At 50.7% G+C, this 21,754-nt stretch overlaps 2 protein-coding genes across 4 annotated transcripts; one reads left to right on the top strand and one right to left on the bottom strand.

Annotated features, from left to right (window-relative positions):
- The first annotated feature begins 877 nt into the window (after window positions 1-877).
- Window positions 878-8,499, top strand: LOC6507638 (protein melted). 2 transcript variants are annotated; one of them, XM_001956015.4, is made up of 10 exons: window positions 878-1,761; window positions 4,630-4,785; window positions 4,845-5,096; window positions 5,154-5,955; window positions 6,012-6,748; window positions 6,806-7,043; window positions 7,149-7,300; window positions 7,359-7,487; window positions 7,548-7,829; window positions 7,892-8,499. In XM_001956015.4, exons 2-10 carry the CDS (start codon window positions 4,681-4,683, stop codon window positions 8,147-8,149), a joined length of 2,955 nt encoding a protein of 984 aa, XP_001956051.1. In that variant the 5' UTR covers window positions 878-1,761; window positions 4,630-4,680; the 3' UTR covers window positions 8,150-8,499. The 2 variants fall into 2 exon arrangements, with proteins under 2 accessions (XP_001956051.1, XP_014765371.1); XM_014909885.3 differs by having other exon boundaries at window positions 7,131-7,300.
- On the bottom strand, window positions 8,441-21,528 carry LOC6507420. 2 transcript variants are annotated; one of them, XM_001956017.4, is made up of 8 exons: window positions 20,396-21,528; window positions 11,220-13,164; window positions 10,857-11,163; window positions 10,499-10,793; window positions 10,231-10,431; window positions 9,998-10,169; window positions 9,378-9,599; window positions 8,441-9,322 (listed from the first exon to the last, which is right to left on the bottom strand). In XM_001956017.4, the coding sequence occupies exons 2-8, from the start codon at window positions 13,149-13,151 to the stop codon at window positions 9,092-9,094; spliced, it is 3,360 nt and encodes a 1,119-aa protein (XP_001956053.2). In that variant the 5' UTR covers window positions 13,152-13,164; window positions 20,396-21,528; the 3' UTR covers window positions 8,441-9,091. The 2 variants fall into 2 exon arrangements, with proteins under 2 accessions (XP_001956053.2, XP_032309604.1); XM_032453713.2 differs by lacking the exon at window positions 8,441-9,322 and having other exon boundaries at window positions 9,597-9,721.
- Window positions 21,529-21,754: the final 226 nt, after the last annotated feature.

Genomic DNA, 21,754 nt, shown 5'->3' with positions numbered 1-21,754 from the left:
TTGTTTGCTGGGCACACATAGGAAGTGGGTGAAGTGGGCGAGGAGCTGCACGCTTTTTAGCGGCTTCCCGTTAATGGCTGTTCGTGTGCTCGAGTGTGTTTGCCGGCCAGGGTTCAATGTCGAGCGGAAGAAAGCCAAAATCCACTCAATGGCACTCCCAGTTGCCAGTGGCTGGCAACGACCTTGGGGCTACGACTGTCGGCCGGCTAAGACGCAGTTCATGAATTAGCTGCCATCGGAGAGCTTTCGAAAATTAGCCACGACTCTTCGTGATTTAAGTCGGATTGATTTAAATGCTTCCGCAACCAATGGCCCGCTGTGGCTGGCAGCAATGTTGCCCCACAGACTGGGGGAATGCCGGCAGCAACATGTTGCCAGGGCCTGAGCGGCGCAACAGGTGGAGCTGTGGAAGAAGAAGAGCAGTCTATCTGGAAAGGTACAAAGAGAGAGGGGCTCTGCGTTTTTTGTTTATGAATGAAAGGCGCAAAGCAAAGCGACGATAAACTCGTGTAAGCCAAAAGAGCAGCAAACTGGGCTAGCTCCGAGGGGTCGAATAGGGAGGGTACCCTGTAATCAATTTGTACAAAAGATGTTCCAAAGGATCTCCCCAAAACCGGAACAATCTAGTCACTAGATTCTAGTTCTAGTTGCCTGTTTCTTGGAATGTCCATACAGCTCCTCGCACCTGCCAGATCCCGAGGTAGCACAGGTACTCCCGCCTGGAAAGGTAACCTGTGGGAGAGCCCGAGAGTGAGCTGGCCCGCCTGAGAGCGCTGAGAACGGTCTGAGGTGAGAGGCGGAGAGCGATCGTGCAAAACAAACAGGCAGCAGCAGCGGCAACACAACAACAACCAGAGTCGGTGTCAGCCAGTCTGACAATTGGCTTTGCCATTCCGCTCCGAGTGCTCGGTCGTCAGTCTTCGTTCGGGCCCAAATGCCATCGCTTGGCCAGCGCTCTGTCTGCTCCACTCCTGCGGCCACGCCCCCGCTGCCCCCCGCCCAACGCTCTCTAGCCGATCGAAGTGTGCGTGCGCCAGCCTTCGTGTGTGTCGTGTGTGTGTGTGTGTTAACAAAATGTGATTAGCAAAAATACAAAGAAATCAGGCATAGTGGAACACACCAGGCATTGTGGCTAAAAACAACGGTTAACGGCAGAATACGACAGAATTAAAAAAAAAACACACACACAAAAAAAATTAAAATGTATTAAAACAAGTGGGGGGAAAAATAATATAAAATATACACGAGAAATGCGACAATTTGCATAAAAAGCAATGCGCTGGCGCGGCAACAAAGCCCGGCCGTAAAAAATAAATAACGCCAACAACGATTCCGAATTTTGTGCTTTATCGGCAACAGCAACAGCAGTAGCCGCGGCAGCAGCAACATTTAAATTAATATTGAACTACACCCAGAGCAGCAGTGGCAACAATAAAAAATATACAAAAAACAACCACGGTTGCGGCTGACTTGGCCAAAAGCAACAACAAAAACACCAACAATCTACCTTGTCTACCTTTTTCGTGCCTTTTAAGTGTTTTTGTAAATTTTGTTGTGTGAGATCTAGAGAGAGAGAGAGAGCGAGGTAGAGGAGAGAGCAGGAAACCCAGACAAAAAGAGAGCCAGAGATCGGGGTATAACTCCGATTCCGATTCCGACTTCGACCAGTTCCAGATGGAGATGGAGATGCAGATGCAGGGCCAGTGATACTGATATGAGCAGCTGTCCGCCCGAAACAGTCGCCCGAACAGATGCAATTCGGTGAGTGCCCCCCTAATCGTGGATTCAAATTCGCCGCCAGGTAGCCGTAGCCGGAGTCCAGGTAGATCTGGGAGCTAAGCCATAGCTTGTATCTAGAAGTGTTGTGCTAATTCGCAGCAATTTATTTTCGCGGCCTTTTCATTAATAAGTTTCACGCGCCGCTCATTTTTCAGCCCCAAGCCCCAAGACTCCCCTCCTCACTCCGATTAAAACACTCTCCACTCCACTCCGACTCTGGATCGGATTACCGTGTTGATGTTGTCGCAGTTCCCCTCCAAGAACCCGGTCCCAAACTTGTCCAAGTAGGTAGTTTTTGGCTCTCAGCGAGGGCCAATCTCACTCCCAAAGGTTACCTGCAAACTAAGCCTTAGATCCATTCCCACGGCACCACCTCCAGCCGCCAGCCCCCCCCCTTCATCCTTCACACCCAATAGCCAATAATTACGAATGACATCGGCAACCCAGATTTGCGAGCCCAGACAAATATATTATCAAGCCGCGCGATCCCACCCAGATCTGCCGATGACTGTCGTCTGCGCATGCGTAGGTTTTGCCAAACAGAGTGCTCGGATTGGAAAACGGGTTTTCCCAGTTGGTCTAATACCAGTCGAGTCGAGTGTTCTGCGACTGCAACGGCGACTGTTTGCCGCCCAAAAGCCACTCCCCACCTTCCGCCCGGGGGCAGACTTTGGACCGACTAGTAATTGTGGTTGCAAGTTGCCACTACCCAGTACTCAGTGTTCAGTGCTCAGTATCCAGTACCCAGAGGCAGGCTTGCGAGACACTTGACGCTCCTCCGGGCTCATCGGCCAGGTATGACAATGGAATGCACAAACAAGAACCAAACACTTGCCACGGAATGCTCGTGTCTCGGATCGCAGAGTACGTATTCGTCCAGTGGGGACGGTTATGTGATCCAACCTGGGCATGGATTCGCGGAAGCTCCCCACAAGGAGATGATCGTGTGGAGACTAGGCCTTGCTACCTGGCCGCCTGGACCGGCCCTGGCTAGCTGGTAGTGTTACTCATCCCAGAGATCTCTGATCTAGAAGTCTCTAATGCAGAACTGACTCACTTCCACACGGTCTTGAGTCACTAGAGTCTAGTGACTAGACTCAAGAACTAACTGAACCTACACCTTTCCGGCTTATCAAAGTTGGTCTTAAAGAGTAGTAACTATACCCTCTATAATAACAATTAATAAAATAAAATTAAGTTATAATCTGATGGGCGATTGCTATCCCGCTTTTGAACTCTGCCATTTCGTTGGCCAATGCTAATATAGAAATATAATCTAAGCGGAGAATTATGGGGCCTCGAGGTTTTTTGGCACAGCCTTTGTTTCCAGCCTGTCTCCGAAATCTCGAGACCACCGGTTGGCCCTGCCCCCGTCCCTGCCTCTGCCTCTGACCGGAGCCCCTCTATGTAGTCCGGCCCCCTGCCCCCTGCCGATCACGGGCTTGGGGCTTCGTGTGTATTAACCTGCCGCACCGGTTTCGGTTTATGTTTTAGCCAACGCCATCATCCATTACTTATACCCGTCCTACCCGTACATATGTGTGTTTCTATTTCTCTTTTAATTTTCTCTCGGGCGCTCAAAGTTGCTGCTTGTACTGCTGCTGCTGCTGCTGCTTGTGATGTTGCTGCTGCTGCGGCTGCGACTTGTTGCTGCTTCTTTATTTATTTTTTAACCAGTTTTTCTGTTTGTTGTTGGTGCTGCAACCTGAGCGCGAATGAGCCATAAATAACAACAACCACAGCGGAGCTCTATCTCAGAGTCTCGAAGTCCGCAGCAGTCGCTGTCCCGGTTTCCAGGAAGCAAATGTCTGTCCCGTCCGTCAGTCTTTCAGTCGGTCCCACTCCCAGTCCCAGTCCCAGTCGAGGCCCATTCCAAAACCGTCTGCAATTCGCGTGCAGAGAGCTGCCTGCCGTTGCTATGGATTATGCAACTCCCGGATCGGTTTTGGTTTTTGGTTTTCAGTTTTCGGTTTTCGGTTTTTATTTGAAAATTTAATAACCCAACCCGGGCGTTGGCGTCGGCGTCAGCTTCAGCGACCGCTTCCGCGACAAGAAGTGACTTTTCTGCCAGCTTTTCATCGCCCACTCATTTGGCCATTCCCTAGGCCGGGTTATCCGCTAAGTCGCGGCTAATCCCGTCCGGAATTTCGTCCATCTAATCAAAAGTCGGCATTCCACGGCGGATAGGCTGGCCAAGCAATTACACGGCCATCTCGGCAAGACCAGCCAAGTGCAAGTAGGCAAACAGTGTGTTGCCGGGAAACCCCACGGCGAAAAGAGAACATAGAACAGAGAACGGAATTCTGGGAACCGCCTGTGCAGATTCGGCGATAAATTCAGTTGAGTAAACAAACGAAACCTGCACTCTCCTCCCACTCGAAGTTCAATAAAGATACTCTTCGACCCATAAAGATATGGCCCGGCACTATTGCAAATCATAATTCGCCTAGATTTCATTTCTCCTATCGCAGAACCCAATTAACTGCTGTAGGGTAGTCTAGTCTCTATGAGGAGTCTCTGGCCAGGGGCATCCAGAACGAGAACGAGAACGAGTGCGAAAGTGTCTGAGATAAGAGGCGATGCAACAAGTATTTGGTATCTATATTTATTCTCTAAAATTATATATGCACTTTCCGCGAATAGAACACAATTCGCACTCTGGAGCAGCTAGCTGGTTCGGGGCTACGGAGGAGCAAGTGCCGGGCGATAAGATAAAAAGTGGCTGCCACAGGCGCCTAAACTCTGGCGATGGGCCAAATCCAAACATGGCACTGAAAAGTGCAGTGACTAAAATAAACTTAGCACATAGCTCTGAGAATATTACTGCAACTTTCTCGTTTCGTTTTGCAGTTGCCACAGATGATGCAATTTGAGCAGCCCTGATTGGGAGTCTCCTCCGCAATGCACGTACTTTTCAACAAGGTCCTCGCCAAGCGCGATCTCTCCAAGGCCGGAGATCTGTTCTCCGTGCCCGATGCGGACATAGTCGACGACATCACGGAGGTGGTAAGTTTCTAGATTTATGAAATTCCAAAAAGATCAGACATCTAACTAATCTCTTAAAGCTCTCCGAGATCAGTCCGATCATCTCGCATGTCGACTACGTAAAGAACAACAACGACCAGAGTGTGGTGGAGATTTGTGTGACCCGGGTGCTGTCCTGCATCCGGGAGACCAAGACTGCGGAACGCTACTGTGCCGCCCTGGTGGATCTCCTGAAGACCTGTCTGCTGTGGAACCTCCAGCCCTCCGCCTCCACGAAAGAAGAGCCGCCCCATGCCAAGATAGCCGCCGACATAATCTCGAGTATTTTTCTGGTAAGACCAAATGAAATATATCGATAATGGCAGAGACTTAAAGGTGCGATTCCCCAGAACTATGACAAGAAGGAGCTGATGAAAATTGCCCTGCCCGTGGCCGTCCAGTTTCTATCAAAGGGGAACAAGGAGCTGTCCCGCAACCTGGCCAGCTACCTCTCCCTGGCTGCCATCGACCACGCCTGCCTCCTGAGCCCCCACACGGAAGCAGTGATGGACTCCATCCTCTCTGGCAACTACGGTCTGCTGCGGGTGCTCTCCCAAGTGTACGAGGTGGCCCCGGAGGCAGTGACGCCGCATGCCCCGCTGCTGATTCCCCTGCTGCCGCAGTGTGACTCCCAGGAGCGCATGGCCGTCTTCCAGCTGTACCTTCTCATTGTCCAGCAGTCGCCGGAGGTCCTGGCAGACTGTGTGCCCCAGCTATGTGGCTTCCTGCTGGACAGCGACACCGCCAGCACCACCCTGCAGATACTGCTGAAGCTTTCCCAGCACTCCCCTCAGCTTCTCGTGGATCACTTCGAGCAGCTGCGCCTGGCGGCCAAGACGAATCCGAGCACGATCCCCCTTTGCGCCCAGATCATGACAACAGCGGGCATCGGGGGCAAGGAGACGGCCCAGCAGGCCCTGGACTTTGTGCTCGAGCACCTACCCACCCAGGCTCTGCTGCAGCAGGAGGCCACGCGCCTGTGCTCCGCCTACCCGGTTCTGTTCACGGACAAGGTCCTGGCCTGTGTCAGGCAGAAGAACGCCGCCTTGAGCTCCCAGCAGGACGTGGGAAACGCTCTGGGCAACAAGACCTCCGGGGGAGTGACGATCGTCAGCCTGAATAGCTCCAGTCCCAGTCCCCAAATCAAGCCAGGTTAGTGATAGATTTGAGCCTAGAGAGGACTTAATACAAAATACTCTTCTTTTTAGCTCCATTACCGACTCCGTCCAGCAACACGACTATAATCCAACAGGCTATTCCCTTAGCTACTGCCCACGCCGCTCCCGTAGCCGCCTCCACCCCCGTGGCCACTGCCACGCCAACTCCCCAGCATACGGGCTACACACGACGGGTGAAACTGGGCGATTCAAGGAGTACGGGTCGGCTGCACCCCGCCAGCAACACGCACCGGAGTGTGACCCGGCTGAATGTGGCCAGCGGGTCGGTGGGGGGGCTTCACAAGAGCATGACCCGGCTGAGCAACTCGCAGATCAACCAGCAGCCCGGCGGCAGCTCCAACGGCAACGTGGTGGTGCAGACAGGCGCCACCTCCAAGTCGCCGGCCACCTTCAGTAATCCGCCAGTGACACCAGTGCCTCCACTGAGCAACAACGTGGTCATCACGGGGCACAACCGGCATGGTATACCCGTCACCTCTGGCGGAGTGACGGTCACCACATCGCCCTCGAAGGTCCGGCCCCATTCGCAAGGACCCTCGACGCTGCTCAACTCGAGCACGGTCATGATGAAGTACAGCACAGACGCCCTAAACCAGTCGGTGGGCTCGATCTCCATTCCGCAGCAGGCTGCGGCATCATCGACGGCCTCCGCGCAGGCGGTAGCCACGCAGAACGCCGTGTCCGTGCACCACGCCTCCCCGGCGCTGCCACAGTCCTCGAGCAATGGAAACGCCAAGTCCGTGATGAAGCTGCCCATCAATGGAAACGTAAGGACTATTCTTGTCAGTTATATTTAATGAAGTATTAACTGTGTTTGCTTTTAGAGCGAAGTAATTGTATCGGGACCCACCACTAATGTGGCGCCTCGGCGCAGCGACAACACCAGCCGCACTCTTCTCAACGCCAACAGCGTGATGGACCAGCGGATGAGCACCTTCGAGCCATACCAGATCATGCGGGATCCAGTTCAGCAGTTCTGCGAAAAGAACTTCAACTCCATCAAATCGTACATGGACGAGGTGTCGCAGCACCTGCCACCGCCCACGCGTTGCAGCATCGAGGGTAAGTCCTTGTGGGTCCTTTCCCGTTTTCTGTCTAAACCAGCATCGCACACTATCGCCACACCACACACACACATCACACACACAGTTTCCAATGAATTTGCAGAGCGCAGGACCAAGAAGGTGGCCAAACTGCACTTCGCCTGCCAGATCCGAGGACCCCACTGCCTCTACTCGAAGACTTGCTTCACGATGCGGACTCGCAATCCCAAGACCTGGATACATATGATGTTCCTGGACTTTCAAGTGCGGCATTTTGTAAGTTTCCAATGCAGAGATCCTGCAGGCATCCTCTGATCCCCTTTTCTGTCGGCAGGTCAAGGAGAAGAGCGTGCTGAGCACGCGGGAGTCCGGCATCAGCAATCTCAAGAACATCTGGCAGATACTCAAGTGCGAGAACCGCAGCTTCACCGAACTGGTCACCAGCCAATTTCCGCAGGTCAAGGTGGGTTCATAGGCTGATTAATATAAATAAGATTTATTAATTTTAACACCCTCCTTTCAGGACCGTGAGATTCTGGTGAACGAGCTGCGGCACTCGGGCTTCCTGGACGTCTTCGAGGTCTCAAAGACCGACAAGTCCAACCCGAACTGCAATGAGCTGGAGTACCAGTGGGGCTGCTTCCTGTGCAACCATCCGGACAAGGCGGTGGGCTTCCTGAACGGCAGCAACCAGCCCATGATCGAGGGCCAGCTGAAGGAGAAGAAGGGCAAGTGGCGGCTCTTCCGGCGCTGGCGTACCCGCTACTTCACCCTCTCCGGCGCCCACTTGTCGTGCAAGGGTTCGGTAAGTAAAATAAGGAGATGTGGCCACAGGATATCGTAAACTAATCCCCTAATCTTCAACAGAGCGGCGGAGAGAGCATCGACGTGAACCAGATCCGGTCGGTTAAGGTGTCGCGGGGTGCCCGCAACATCCCCAAGGCCTTCGAGATCTTCACCGCCGACCAGACCCTAATACTCAAGCCCAAGGACGGCAAGAACGCCGAGGAGTGGGTGCAGTGCCTCAGCATCGTGGTGGCCCACTCGCAGGCCCGCGACAATCCGACGGCCAAGACGAACAGCCTGCCGGCGCGCAGCATGGGCAGCAGCAAGCCCTCCTTCTAGGACATCCTTCTAGCCCCAAACCTTGGAGATCGGAGATCGTCCCCCCATTGTGAGATTATTTGTAAATGTAAAGACAGAGCGACAGCAACTGCAACACACAAAAGACAAAACGAGCGGCGAGCACAGGACTTGGCTGTCTATATATATACCACTATATATACTATTCTTTAAATACATATATACAAACTATGCCTACGCCCATAGACTTATCTAGTGTGTACTTACCGTTTCAAGGGATTTCAAAAATTTTGCGAAATTGTGTTTTTTCATTCATAGTTGATTTTATACATATTTAGTTTATGCTTATTTATTGTACGTGTAATAAACAAACAGCTGCTTTCGAAATCGAATGCTTTAGTTTCTTTTCAGTACAAAGGACCAAGCTAGGTCCCTATCCTCCGGCAATCATATTTTTGGCAATGCGGCAAGGAATTCGGTTTGAGGCTAGCCGTATCTCGCAGGATATGCGGCGTTTTCTCATAAGCAAATGTTCGCTTTTCTGCTAGGAAAGCAAATGTTATCTAATATAATTCGTAATTGGCAATAATCACTAAGAATTTTGAATTTTAAAGAACTGCAAACACATTTATACTTAATTTAAACAGGACATCTATAATACTTTTAAACCCCATAACTTTTAAGACCAGGGCTGCAGAAAAAATAATCAGGCGAAAAGTATGCTATGAAAATTATATAAAGCGATGCGCGTCTTATATTCCTTCGCATTTCAGTTAGTAAAGGATAAAAAGGACACGAGAGAGGGTTTGAGAATCATCCAAATATGGCCATGACTTAACTACAAACATTTAGTTACTGTGGACGCGGTTAAAACATCTACAACTTCAGAATTGGACGCAAACATTTGAGACTAACTACGTAAATGTAAAACAACGCTCAATTTCTAATAGTTAACTAGAGAATTAACAACAATTTGGACACAATTCAAGGCGTGGACGCATCGCCGTTGGCATTGTGGTCCGTTTCGTTTGATTCGAGTAACTGTATCCAGCTGGCGTTCCTGCGGATGACTTCCATTTCCTTGCGCAGCTGTACTAATGAGGGGGGCACATCTTTGGGCAGGCCATCCCGCAGGACGCGCGACACATGCTCCAGTTGATTGGCGTAAATCCTAAGGCGTTCCACGTTATTGTTGTCCTGATTGGGAGTCGATACCTACGGATAATGATCGTGAGTACTTGTCTCAATGATGTGCTTTGAATATCCCCACCTGGCTGCCGCTAAGCATGTTTAGAAATCCACTGATGCGAGGATCCTGCAGCTGACCGCCTGCCTGCCACATTTTCAGCAGGTTCAGTATCCCCAGGACATCGCCATGCTCCGAGTCCTGAGTGGGGGACAGCAGCCGCATGGGCGGGAACTCCGTGGTGGGCGATAGCTTCTTGTAGCTGCTGCACAAGGTGCTCAGGGTGCAGATGTCCTCGTTCAAGCGCTGGCGGGGATGAAGGGGGAAAGGATCGGAGGAGGATGTCGGCGGGGAAAAGCAGTGGCGTGGCAATTAGTTTTGGTGCATCATTTTAAACGAAAGAGTGCGCTTTTGAACTTGATTGGTGACTGAAGTACCATCGAGATGCATGATGATGAGATCGAATGTTTGAATGATTGAATGGTTGAATGGTTGAATGGTTGAGAGATGTTGAATAAAATGATATCGAACGAGAGCTACTCGACTACTGAAGAACTCAAAACGTAAATAGGCAAAGTAATTTATTCAAATTAAGAGCTACGACTAAACTAAATGAAATCAAGATTGGAGTACAACGTATGGTATCGATATAAGAAATGTCTTCGAAGGATGCGCAACTGAAAAGGCCAAGTCTAAAACCTTACGTCGATCTCGTTGCGGTGTCGTTGCATCTCCGCCTTGGCCCCGCTGAGATCGCTGCCCTTGATCATCAGCTCCTGGGTAGCATCCATCAGCTCGTCTTGCAGCTTTAGGTTCACGTCCTCCAAGTCTTTTAGTTTCTCCAGCATGTCCTCCTTGTGCTGCTGCAGTTTATTTCTGTTGGAAATTAAGCAGAACATTAATATAAATAGATCGGCTCTCCTTAACTGCAACTCACTTGTCCACAATCAATTGCTGGATGCAATTGTCGTTGTCCAGCTGCACGAGTCGCAGGACCTTGAGCAGTTTGGTCACCAAGGTGTCCACCTCGATCACCTGGTCCACCACCGCCTGGGCAGTGCTGTACTCCATCAGGGAAGGCAGCTCCGCCAGCGAGTCGTGGCAACTCAGTTCCTCTGTGTTGCACTGATCGCGAGGACTACAGGGACAATATGATTGTAAAAGTTAATACAATATTCTGCCGAGGATCAGATAGATGTCCTTACTTAATAGGCATGGCGCTGAGCTTATGCATATGCAGCTCCATCTGCTGGCGATTCGTGATGGCCTGGGAGAGCTGCTGCAAGGAGTCGTCTCCCGGAGCCACCCCATTGTGGTTTTGGTGGCTGCATTGGCTGACCAGCTCCGTGGGCAACTCGATCTGGGAGATCATGCCAGTGCAGGAGGACACCATGTTGTGGGAGTGCGAGTCCGGATGCACCACATCCTCCAGCACATTGTCCATCATCAGCAGGCAGGGCTCCGTCTCCGAGTCCAGCATTTCCGTGGAGTCCGAGTCATCTGAAGGGTTTCAAGAAAAGAGTTTAAAATAAATCAGTACAAGAAGTCCCCATGTTATCGTACCACCATTGCCATGTGCCTCCTGAGCCCCAGTCGCTGTGCCTGTGGTCTGCGCAGAGCCTCCTCCACTCCGCTTGGATGCTCCTTGACGCAGGGAGAGCCTCTTCCCGGAGTGGGTGGTGGCCTGGCGGATGGCCCCGATGACGGCGGCAATGAAGGACTGGTTGCGCTGCGGCGACAGAGACCCGTCGCTGGACAGGACGAGGGTGTGTATGGCATCGCCTTGGCCGGCAGGACATAAGGGCAGATCCAGGCCATTGGGTCGTTGGCCATTCTGCACCTGCTCGGACTCCGCCTGGAAGCGAATGTCCTGAAAAACAAACACTTTAGAAATGGGAAAATCTTCTATTTGGCATAGGGACATACCTCCAAGTCCTGTTCGGAAATACTGTAGGAGTAGACCAGCTGCTCCACAAGTCCGTCCAGACGGGCGTGCAGTCCAGACAAGGCAGTTGAGGCGCCGGCCACGGAGGCATTCTGCTGGTGGATCAGCTCCCTGGACTTGCTCTCCAGAGCCGCGTACTTGGTCTGCAGCATACGATTCTCCTGGCGGCGCTGCTCATTCAGGCGAACGAGATGACGGCACTCGTCCCGCAGGACTTTGGCCTCCTCCTCGCGGTTGGCCAGTTGGGCCCTCACCGCCTGGTGCTCGGCTTCCAGTTCCCGCAGGGCGTCCACCTGGGCCGCCTTCTCGTTCTGCAGGAAGTCCTGCAGCTCGCTGGACTCCTGCTCGATGGCCGCCTTCTCTTGGAGCAGCAGCTGCTGGGTGGCCAGGGAACGGCGCATCTCCAGCTGCAGGGCACGGCACATGGCCCTTAACTGGCCGATCTCCTGCTGCCGCTCGAAGAGCTCGTGGCCACTCATCTGGATCTGAGACTCCAGCATGAGGAGGCTGTCGTGCCCGCAACTGCCGTCGCCACTGTCCTCTGATGTGGGGGTTCCGGCACTGGCGCTGACCACTCGTGCCAGCTCCAACATGCCCATCACCCGCTCCGTGTTGAGGTGCAGTTCCTGCTGCATGGCCAGCTTCTCCTCCCGCTCCCGCTGCAACTTCCCGCTCAGCTGGCGCACTTCCTGGCGCAGCTGCTCCAGTTCGAAGTCCCGCTGATCCGGCTCCGCCTGCGTGCAGCGATCCTGCTGCTCCACGGCGTCCAGGGCCCGTGTCTGAAGCAGGCCACCGCCCAGGACTTGCTCCAAGTCCTCGCTGGTCAGAGCGGTTTGCACTGCCGTCTCGTGGTAGATTCGCGTCCTCTGCGTCGTCCCAGCTGCTGCCGTTTGAGGTCTTCTAAGGGAGTTCACCTTGGCTGTGGCTCCGGCCAGGCTCCTCCTGCTGGTGGGCACAACCATCACCGAGGAGGTCATGCGGGCATCTGCCGTTGCAGCCGCCCGGCTGATGGAGTTGCTCCTGGAGAGACGTCCACCGGTGAGGTCCTCCACCGACTGCTGCTTGCGGCGACGCGGCAGAGTCCCACCCGGCGCCGGACTGCCCCGCATCCGATTTGGGACCACTTCCGGGGTCACTGACATGCCCCGTCGAGCTGCTCCCCGATTGGCCGGCCAGCGACCGTCGTCGGAGGGCGTGCCCGGGGTCCTGGCACGACTGAGTGACGGTGTCCTTTGCACTTGGGTTAGTCGCTGCACGGACTGCGCTCTATTCAAGGCGTTGGGCAGAGTGTCCGGTTTCTGAGGGCGTGCTATGCGGGCGGAGGACGTGGGCGTGGCCGTGGTGCTGGGCACTCGAAAGGATGAGGTGGACAGTCGCGGTCTGTCCCTCTGGGCAGCTTGCGAGGGCGTGCTCGGCCCCAGACTGTTTCTGGGCAGGCTCTCTGCCCTCTTTAGGTTCGCCACCCTGCCGCGCAGCTGATCCTTGGCAGGAGTGTTTTGTTCCGGCTCGAACATGGCCACCTTTTTCTTGACCGAGCCGTTTGTTCGCCGTGGCGGCGAGGAGGTCTTTTCGCTGCCCGTCTCACTGGGCGAGTTGTTTATCGGGGACACTGCTGTCGTGGTAACCACTTTCAGTTCGCAGCTGTCGTAGATGTCCTCCAGGCCGTTGCTGCTGGTGTAGCCACCGCTGGTGCTGCTGAGGCCTCGTTGCAAGGTAACCCGCGAGAGGCAGCAGCTACTGGCCACATCCAGGCCACTGTCGCTGCCATCGCAGTTGCCGGCAGTCACTCCGGACTCGCTCAACTCCAGGCTGGCGATGCCCGTAATCAGCTGCTGCTCCACCTCGAGACAGGGTAGTGGCTCCTCCGGTTGCGCCTCCGCTGGTGTTGTCATCTCGAAGAGGGTAGCGGACATGGCCTCTTACAATCTGAAAATAAAAGTAACTAAGATTAGTAACTGATTTAAAGTTAGTCGAATATTAGGCTTTGGATTCTATAAAATTCCTTTCAACAGATTCCCCCAAAAGAGAAGTGAATCACATTTAATGTGTCTTTCTCCGCCATGATTCACTTGGGGGCGACCCACTTTTCGGACTGCGTATTTTTGGGATGCTGGCATTTCGATCCCCATTTCCCGCCGCGCTCCCATTGCTCGGACGGGGCATGCAACAATGCCAACAAGTTGCATGCCAGCGACCTTTTCCCGAATATGCAAAAATAGGATTCCCGCATAGCATTCGCTTGTATTTTTTCGGTCAAGTTGCCCGTCACGCAATCCGGACAGAAACAGATGGACGATGACCAGGACTGTGTGCGGCGAGTGGAGTGGTGGCCCAAGGCTTTGTGATTGACTTGAACTAGTTCACAGGCGAGGTGGCACGCTAAGCCAGCCCAGGCCAACTAGTTGGCACCTGCTGTCGTCCAAAACGAACTGGGCCACCGTCGCCTGGGTCTTTGGTCGTAAATAAATTATGAGGAGCATTGTCTGGCGGGGTCGTCATCGGCGAAATAGTTGAGGTTGCCAACATAACACGATTCGAATGTGGCAGAGTGGCACTTGGTGTGCTGCGCCGTGATTGTGACTGTGATTGTGGCTCTTTGTGTGGCACATTGACCCAACTGGCAGAGACGGCTGTGGGCCATCATTGCGGAACTTTCCAAATTCGCATCCCATTTTGTATGCCACATTGTTGGCCCAGAAGATTGCTTCGCAATTCGCACTCTATCACATCCATCATCTAGTTAGAGTCATATCGTATTTATATATGACCAGGTCACAGGTGTGCAATGCATTCATAATTAACGTGGCTTGGATCTAGACAGGCAGAGCATGTGGTCCGACTTTCTATGTCATAATTTGGGGAAAATCGCGCCATAAAAAAGGGCATCTGCTATTCAGCGACTGAAAACCCTACCCATTTCTATATGTTTACGGGTTGTTTGGCTTTACATTACAGAGCCGCAGTTAGACACGCGTCATTAGCGTCATGTTTGTTATGCGATCTCCCAGAGATTTGGCCAAATTTTAACTATTTCATCATGCCAGAGCCGAGTGCGAAGGGAGCCCGTAATGAAGTTGCTCCAGATTTGAGTAAATTGGAAGTTTATTAGCAACCGGTTTGGCCGGATTTCCCGCCCCATCCAGCCGCCTTGTCCATCGCCCACCAACCATTTGGCCACCTAGAATCGGAGAATCCTGCAAACGACCTTGTTTACAATATGCTAAGGCTGTCTCAAGTCGGCTGACTTTAAAGAGCTGTTGCTGTTGCAAGTTCTCTTGCTGTAGCTGTCTGCCCCAGCTCGTTTTCCCATCCAGACAAGACAGCCGCCTAATGAAGACCACTTGAAGGCACTGAGGACGCGACGATGCGGTGATGCGGCGATGGAGACGACTCTAAGTGCCTGGCCTGCCCACAGAAGGGTGCAACAAAATAGAAAAAGCGGCAAAGCGAAGCCATAAACAGTCGCAACACAAAGTATCTGCTGGATACACATAGGAACGAAGCCCCAGACAGAGAGTCGGGGATGGGACATGAGGCAAGGGGGATTGGCGAATGGGATATGGGAATAAAGTTGTCGTCGCTAATCCACGAATCGATCGCCAAGCCATGGCCCTGGCAGTGAAAGATGCAAGTTTGCGGAGCATGCCACAAGAAACTCGTTTCGCATCTCAGCCTTATCGACGTCTGAAGTCAGTGTGTCTCTGGCGAGGCGTTTGGCGGAATTGAGTGAATAAACCGGAACTGACATTGTCTATGCCAGCTATCACATTTCCAAATAAAAACCAAATTTGATAGAGAATCTTATCTGAGTGGTTTGTTGACTTAATCTTATCTTATCCATATTGAAAGTAATGGTTGTTAATTTTGATTTTTTCGGAACCTTTAGACTGTATCCAGTCGGGAAAAGTTCAAGGCGAAAGCTGTCCCACATTATAATGCCCGTTTCCCCGGGCTATGTCGTCACGGCACATTAACTCCAATCAATGGACCCTTCCCGGAGGGAACAGTGCCACTACTACCTAGTACTCACTAATTCGATTAAGGCGCTTGGCCGAGCAAAAATAGAGACCGCCGCAATGTCGCTGACTCTGCCGCCGAGTTAATTGCAGTCGCATTCAATGAGGAGGATGTGGAGGGGAATGTTGCAAGTTGGCAGCCAACAAGCCGGTTGCAAGTGCGACAAGTGCAGCGCTTAACGCTTCGTTCGGCTTTAATTGCAGATGCATTTAATGTCCCTCCACACACCTCGCGCACTCCAGACGTCCTCCATTCATCTCAGATTAGCAGCCATTCATTGAACACAAAGGGGCCTGATCTCGGAGAGAGTTTGCGGATCACAAAGATAAGCTGGATTAAGGCAACTGACGGCAGGTAGTCGGGGAACTCTCCTTTCCTCTAAACCTCTGAAAGAAACTAAATCTGAACCTGCTGACCAGCGGAATTCCGCATCGTTTTCTGGGAAGAGCTCGGCTCAGCCAATTTGTATCTCAATTGTGCATTTCCAAAACAAACTGGTGGGTTTATGGGAATACGAATATAGATACATACAACATCGTTTGACAGTTCAGCCTTGCATTTGCATACACTGTGCGGTTCATCACTATCAGGGCAGATACAAACAAGATCAGACTTCCCATGCCACTTATCCACAGACTTTGATATATGACTTCCATCTATACTTTATAGTATAGAGTCTATGGACAGCAATTAAAATGTTATTGATGCCTCTTTCCCTTACACTTATGCAACACACTGTCCCTGAGAGCAGTTCCTTGGTCAGTGATTCTGTTCCATATGCTCTGGATAGACCTTTTGAACAATCCCCACGAAGGGGAACTACACACATTCGCTTGCATAAATTCCCCCTCGTTGTTGTGGCAGTTGCATTGAAAGCAATTTATTGCCACACACACAGAGTGTGTATTTAAGGCAATTTATTTTGTGCCAGAGTCCCGGGGCAGGGGATTAGCAGTACCGTACCCCTTCAATGGCATCCTATAACTCAATTGGTATGGCTTTCTTGTCGGAATAAGAGTTGATTCCGGCGTCGGTTAATTGATATGACATCGGGTGTTATGGAAGACCCCCACTCCACTCTCGGCGGAACAGGTGGAGACAACAGTTGGCTAAGCGTGGGCGCTGCCACGCCCCCAGTGGAGTGGTGGAGTTCTACCACTCCCCCAAAACAGTTTTTTGTTGTTGTTCGTCAAAGCAGCACTTCCTGTGCTGCCAGCGATCCACGAAACTCAAATGAAGTGAAACATTTGTGCCGCGAATTACAATTGAGCTGCCCCCGGTCGGTGCCCCCAGCCTTATTTCGGCTGGGCGGCCCGCATCTGCCGAGCAGCCAAGCCCCTGGTGGCATGCCCCCACTCCACACGTCCCCCGTTGCAGTTATAATGAGTTGCAGTTGCAAGTTGTGCGCACTGTTTGCGTCTGGGGGACGAACATCAAATTGAAAACTATACACCGAGAAACAAAATATTTACATAATTTGTAGGTGATTTAATCATTTGTTTAGTCAATTATGTTGGGAGATTCTTAAAGAGCTTAAAAAAGTATAATTAACTCTTTGAAAACTTATTTAGAAACTTCCTCCAAGTCATGACATTTTTTCCCAGTGATTTCAGTTTATTTTTCGGACTAGAATCAGGAGGTCTGGTGATGGCCTTAGAGGGGAAGACTTCCCAACTCTTCCGGGTTCTTCCCTCCATCTGGGCTTCGACCAGGCAGTGCCGTTGTGGTGTTGTTGCCCCATGTTGCACCTGCCGACTTATCGCGCATTATGCACACAGAACCGGGCCAGAAAATTGTAAGCATGATTTTCTAATTTTTAGCCGATTCCCGCCTCGACTTTATAGTACTTCTTCGAGGCTTTGCTTTTCTGTTTCTCCAATCTGTTTTCGTTCTTCTGTTTCTTCCCGGCCTTTGCCTTTTCAAAACAGTTTCAATTTGTTCGGGGTCTATCAAAGAAGTCCGGGGAGGTGCGGCATGGGGGGCGGTGCGAGGGCGTGGTTGGGGGAGGATGGCGGTGCCAGCTGCCTGTCACGAATGTGGCTTTTTGGGGATCGGGACAAGGGACTTGGGAGTCGGGAGTTGGGAGTCGGGACCAGACACTGTAAGATATTGGGCAACAATAAAAGTCGGTGTAGCAGGAAGAGGCGGCCGACTGGATCGTTTTTTGAAGTTGTTGTTATTGTTGATTTAGCAGCCGGAGCTGTTGCTGTTGTTGTTGCTTTTGGTTATAGCCAATGCCGTAAACTATAAACACATTTTGGCGGCTTCTCAGTCAACGGCAACGGCACGCTAAAGTTTGCTTTGCATTTTCTGGAGGAGTCTTCGATTAGGCAACGCCAAATACTTGAAATATTTTAAGGTTTCCAGTCAGGTGGTACTCTAAACTAAATGAAATTATATAACTTCCAGCAGACCGAACCTGTGGATTGGCCAAAACTAATGACTCAGAATGGGTAATTGGTTGAAACACACACTTTCTGCGACAGATTTTCATTGTATCTGGCCTAAGCCATTTGGGGGCGGAATCGTTCGTTGGCCTGGTCCGCCGCAGAGCAGGCGGTGGAAACCGAATCGGACCGAAATCCCAGCGGTGACTAGCACTTCGCCTTCCCACTTTTGCCAGCATCTGGCTCTGCTCTCTTTCCGTGAAACTCTCCGACTTAATTAACAACTCATTGCGTCGGCAATTACGCCAACTACTAAAAATTATTTGTCATATAGCGGAGAAAGCCGGGCCGGGCCGGGCCGGGGCCGAGTCTTGATTTCCAACGCTGGGCTTTGGCCTATGGCAACTGTGGCGCTTTTAACTGTTTGGATATCAAGAAAATGGCTTTTTACGACATGCCATAACACACATACTTTTCATACCAATGCGGCTAACAAAAAAAAAAGCCAAAGAAGCAAAATAAAAACAATGAGTGGTGTACTTCACGCTCGGCGGAGTTTTTCAGCGGCAAGAGCCACACGACACTCTTGGCCAGAAAGGTACGGACGAGGGGCGGGCCGGGCCGGGCTCGGTGGTCTTGACCATTGACCGGCGCGCTTAGAGTTGAGCTTGACTGGAGGCGATCCATGAAGCTTAGCCAAAACGAAAATATCCAAATGGCAAAAATCAACCACAAGTACAATTAAATAACACAGAGAAAAATGTTCCACAAGTTCTAATAAAAAAGTAATAGATACTCTGGGTTGATATCTCTTGGATAATTTTCCAATCAACCGAAAATAACATTTTGTTTGGAGATATGACAGGCGACGGTTTTTATCAGGAACTTTGGGAAGTGATAAGTTACTTATCTATAGAGCACCTCCTGGAAATGCCACACTTTTTTTCCCAGTGCCCTGCTCGCCGGCAGATACAAAGATATAGAGCATCTGAAAAGCATCTGGCAGATGCGGCAGAGACGCCCCAAAGTCTCGCCTGAGAGCCTCGCTCATTGTCAACGCGTGTCTCGAGAGCTTTGGCAAGGTTCCAGGTCCATTCCGGGGGAACGATTCTCCAACCAGTCCAGCCTCCCAGTCCAAGCCAAGCCCCTCCCTCGTGAAATGCAATAACAGACTCTCTATTGTCTAGGGTAAGTTGAGATAGAGAGGCTGATGCAGAACTCAGAACGGCCTGCCCTCGTTTATTTCGTTTTCAAGGGTTTCCGAAAGCAAGTCCGACCTTGAAAACCACCCAGACATGTGCTGGCTGCTGAGATACCAAATTTTGGACGAGTTTTGCGACGAAAACAGGCTCCAATCGGCGACAGGCCGTTAAAATTCGCACACTTTGGAACTTGTTTATCATAAATTATGGCCATTGTTATTGCGGGAGACCCCCTAATCGGGCGTTTAAATGCCGCTTATCGTGAAACAAATTCATTGAAAATGCATTCGTTATCTTCTGGCAGAAAGCAAAGTGGTAGAAGCGGTTCTAGTGGAGTAGGAAAGTGGCTGTCTGATAAGCGAAAGCAGAATGCGTCACACGGCTGAGAGTGTGGCAGCCACAAGAAGCGGAAATTGCATTAATTGATGCTTAATTAGCCTCTTCCCGAAGTCTGAGAGTCTTGCAACTGGAGGCCCCACTCCCCCATTTGACAGCAAATTGTCGCATTACGGAGTAACGGTTGCAATGTCCGGCAATCGGGGCTTATGAATATGGTAAACGCCACTTAACCAGGCCGGGGGTACATGGGAAAAAATCAAGAAAAATATGAATCTTAAGCGGACAGGGCATGGGTCGATTTGGAACTTTTAATTGGAAAGTGAGCTCTAAGCTTGGGTCTGCAAAGATAGCATGCAAAAAAGGCAATCACTGGAATCGGGAACATGTCATGTTGACCTGCATTTTTCACTTTCCAACTTTTTTTCGCAGTGTGCTTGACAGCTTGTGACTGCTGACTGACTGACGGACTGACATCAAATTGCACTCTTCCTGATTGCTCCGTCGCTTCAAAATCGATTATCGCCAAAGTCATGCAACTGAAATTATATATCCACCTCTTGCTGAACAAATATACTATATACCACGTATATGTATATGGAGCCACTATTAACGGGGCATAATGAAGCGGATGGTATCCGGCGTTGGGGACTACGTGGCTAGGATACAAAATACAGAAGCCCCGGGTCGCGTTGCCCTGACCTTTTTTAATTTCAGCTAAAAACTAAAGCCGCACGACGCCACAAGACATGAGCCGTGCCACCTCTGACCCACCACCCCCAGCCCCAGCGGCAGCCCCAGCCTGAATCCATCGGACAGAAACCCACTGAAGCCGCAGCTCATATTCGATAACCGCTTTCTACCCGCAAATGAGTTACAGTCGAGCTTCGAGTCGAGTGAACTTGAAAGATTGTAATGCATTTTTGATTGGAGTTTATGGAAGTGAGATGGAGTTACTGGCGTACATAGTTTGGTTTGAAACTATCTATATTTTTGTATTGATATTACAAAATTGAGAAAAAAGTTTTAATTGAGAAAAAAGGATAGTGTCTTAACCAACAATGGTTTTAAAAGCAATGATGCCAATGGTAGGCACCTTATATCATTAAATGTTATGAGTTCTATGGAGAAAAAGGACTTCTATTCTAGTATCCTTTAAGTACTATACAGCTTGAGCCCCTTCTGTCTGAAGCAGGCTCTACTGTAGCTACTCACCCACAGAGAGTTGGAGTTGCAGGAGGAAACTGTGCCAGCGGCTGGGCTGCTGGAGTCGTCGATTCGCTCGTTCGCTGGTCGTTTGTTTGTTTGTTTGTCGGGTTGTCGGTTTGTTATTCTGTATTTTATATTATTTTGTTGTTGATTTTTTTCCCCGTAGAGCTCCTTCAGTGGGCGACGATGGAAATGTCAGAGGGTCGCGGGTTAGCGGCCTCCCAGGGCATTCTCTTTTCGTTGTCGAGTCGTACTACTTTTCGTTTTAAATTTTGCTTGTGAGTTTCGCCAGCGGCTGATAATTCTATTATTGCTCTCGCTCGCTGGGGGAGTGCGAAGTGGATGGCGTTTTGGCGGACGGAATATGCGAATTTTTGTGCCGCCTGAAATTCGTGCAAATTGAATGCACAAACAGGAGAAACCGGGAGGGCGATATCGTCACTCTCTCTACCACGCCACCGTGTACTCCTCGAAATATTCGAGACAGCTGCGGCAGCTGGAGGAAGAGAGCGAACAGGATAAGGTGAAAACGTGATCAAGGACGAGGAGGTCCTGCCGCTTGCCGCCTCTCTCCCTTTGTTCCCGTTTCGCTTAGGTAAACGCCCGCTTGCTTGTATTGGTCTGGTCCTGCCAGGACTCGCTCACACACACACGCACCGACGCACACCAACACACAGCGTTTATTTGCAGCCGAGCTCAAAGGAAAAATCGATTCGAAAAGTGGATCCGCGATTTAAAACTTGCAACACATTGATTAATTTTCAGTTGGAGGCTTCGGCTGGAACTGGGCTCGCAGCCTTGTTTTTAGCCTTAAGGCTGCGATTGGAAAACCCGTTCGCCACAACACTTTGCAGGAGGAGCCAACTGCCACCCGGGCTCACTGGACAATTTTTTGAATTTCCGACACCTGAATTTCCAAAAGGAAATAGCAGTCTATTTTCTCTTAGAGCGCACTTTTTTGGATATTCATATTCTGACGGTTGAGTGTTTTCAATTCCGAAATAAAAACACGGCTTCGATTCGATTTATGCGCGCCGCTGTAGTGCACTCTCAATCTTTTTGTTGTTGTGGGAGCGGCGGTTGCTTAAATAGATTTTGCATCTTTCAGATTGACCATACTGTATCTGACGGATAATAACATGGCTAGATACTTTAGAGGGACCAGAAAATCGAAAAGGGAAATATATCAGATTCGCCCAGTTCCACAGCAGAGACACAAACCTTTTATGTTTTATACGAGGAGGTTTGTGGAATGGAAAAACAAATGAACCCTGGAACTAGCTCGATAAATTAAACCGTAGTCGGCATATTGAATTTGAAATTCAAAATATCACAACATAATGAAATCATTTTATATAAATAGAC

Source organism: Drosophila ananassae, chromosome 2R, assembly GCF_017639315.1.
Source record: "Drosophila ananassae strain 14024-0371.13 chromosome 2R, ASM1763931v2, whole genome shotgun sequence".
Lineage (NCBI taxonomy): Eukaryota > Metazoa > Arthropoda > Insecta > Diptera > Drosophilidae > Drosophila > Drosophila ananassae.
The sequence above is the reverse complement of the archived record's forward strand: the minus strand, read 5'-3'. Positions and strand labels throughout refer to the sequence as shown.

Bases quoted from the DNA above. Each gene is read 5' to 3' on its own strand.
- LOC6507638 (XM_014909885.3), top strand. From the start codon at position 4,681: ATGCACGTACTTTTCAACAAGGTCCTCGCCAAGCGCGATCTCTCCAAG. The intron at 6,749-6,805 runs GTAAGGACTATT...GTTTGCTTTTAG, and splicing joins AGCTGCCCATCAATGGAAAC to AGCGAAGTAATTGTATCGGG. The intron at 7,830-7,891 runs GTAAGTAAAATA...AATCTTCAACAG, and splicing joins ACTTGTCGTGCAAGGGTTCG to AGCGGCGGAGAGAGCATCGA.
- LOC6507420 (XM_001956017.4), bottom strand. From the start codon at position 13,151: ATGTCCGCTACCCTCTTCGAGATGACAACACCAGCGGAGGCGCAACCG. The intron at 10,794-10,856 runs GTACGATAACAT...GAAACCCTTCAG, and splicing joins GGAGGCACATGGCAATGGTG to ATGACTCGGACTCCACGGAA. The intron at 9,600-9,997 runs GTAAGGTTTTAG...CATCCCCGCCAG, and splicing joins GACACCGCAACGAGATCGAC to CGCTTGAACGAGGACATCTG.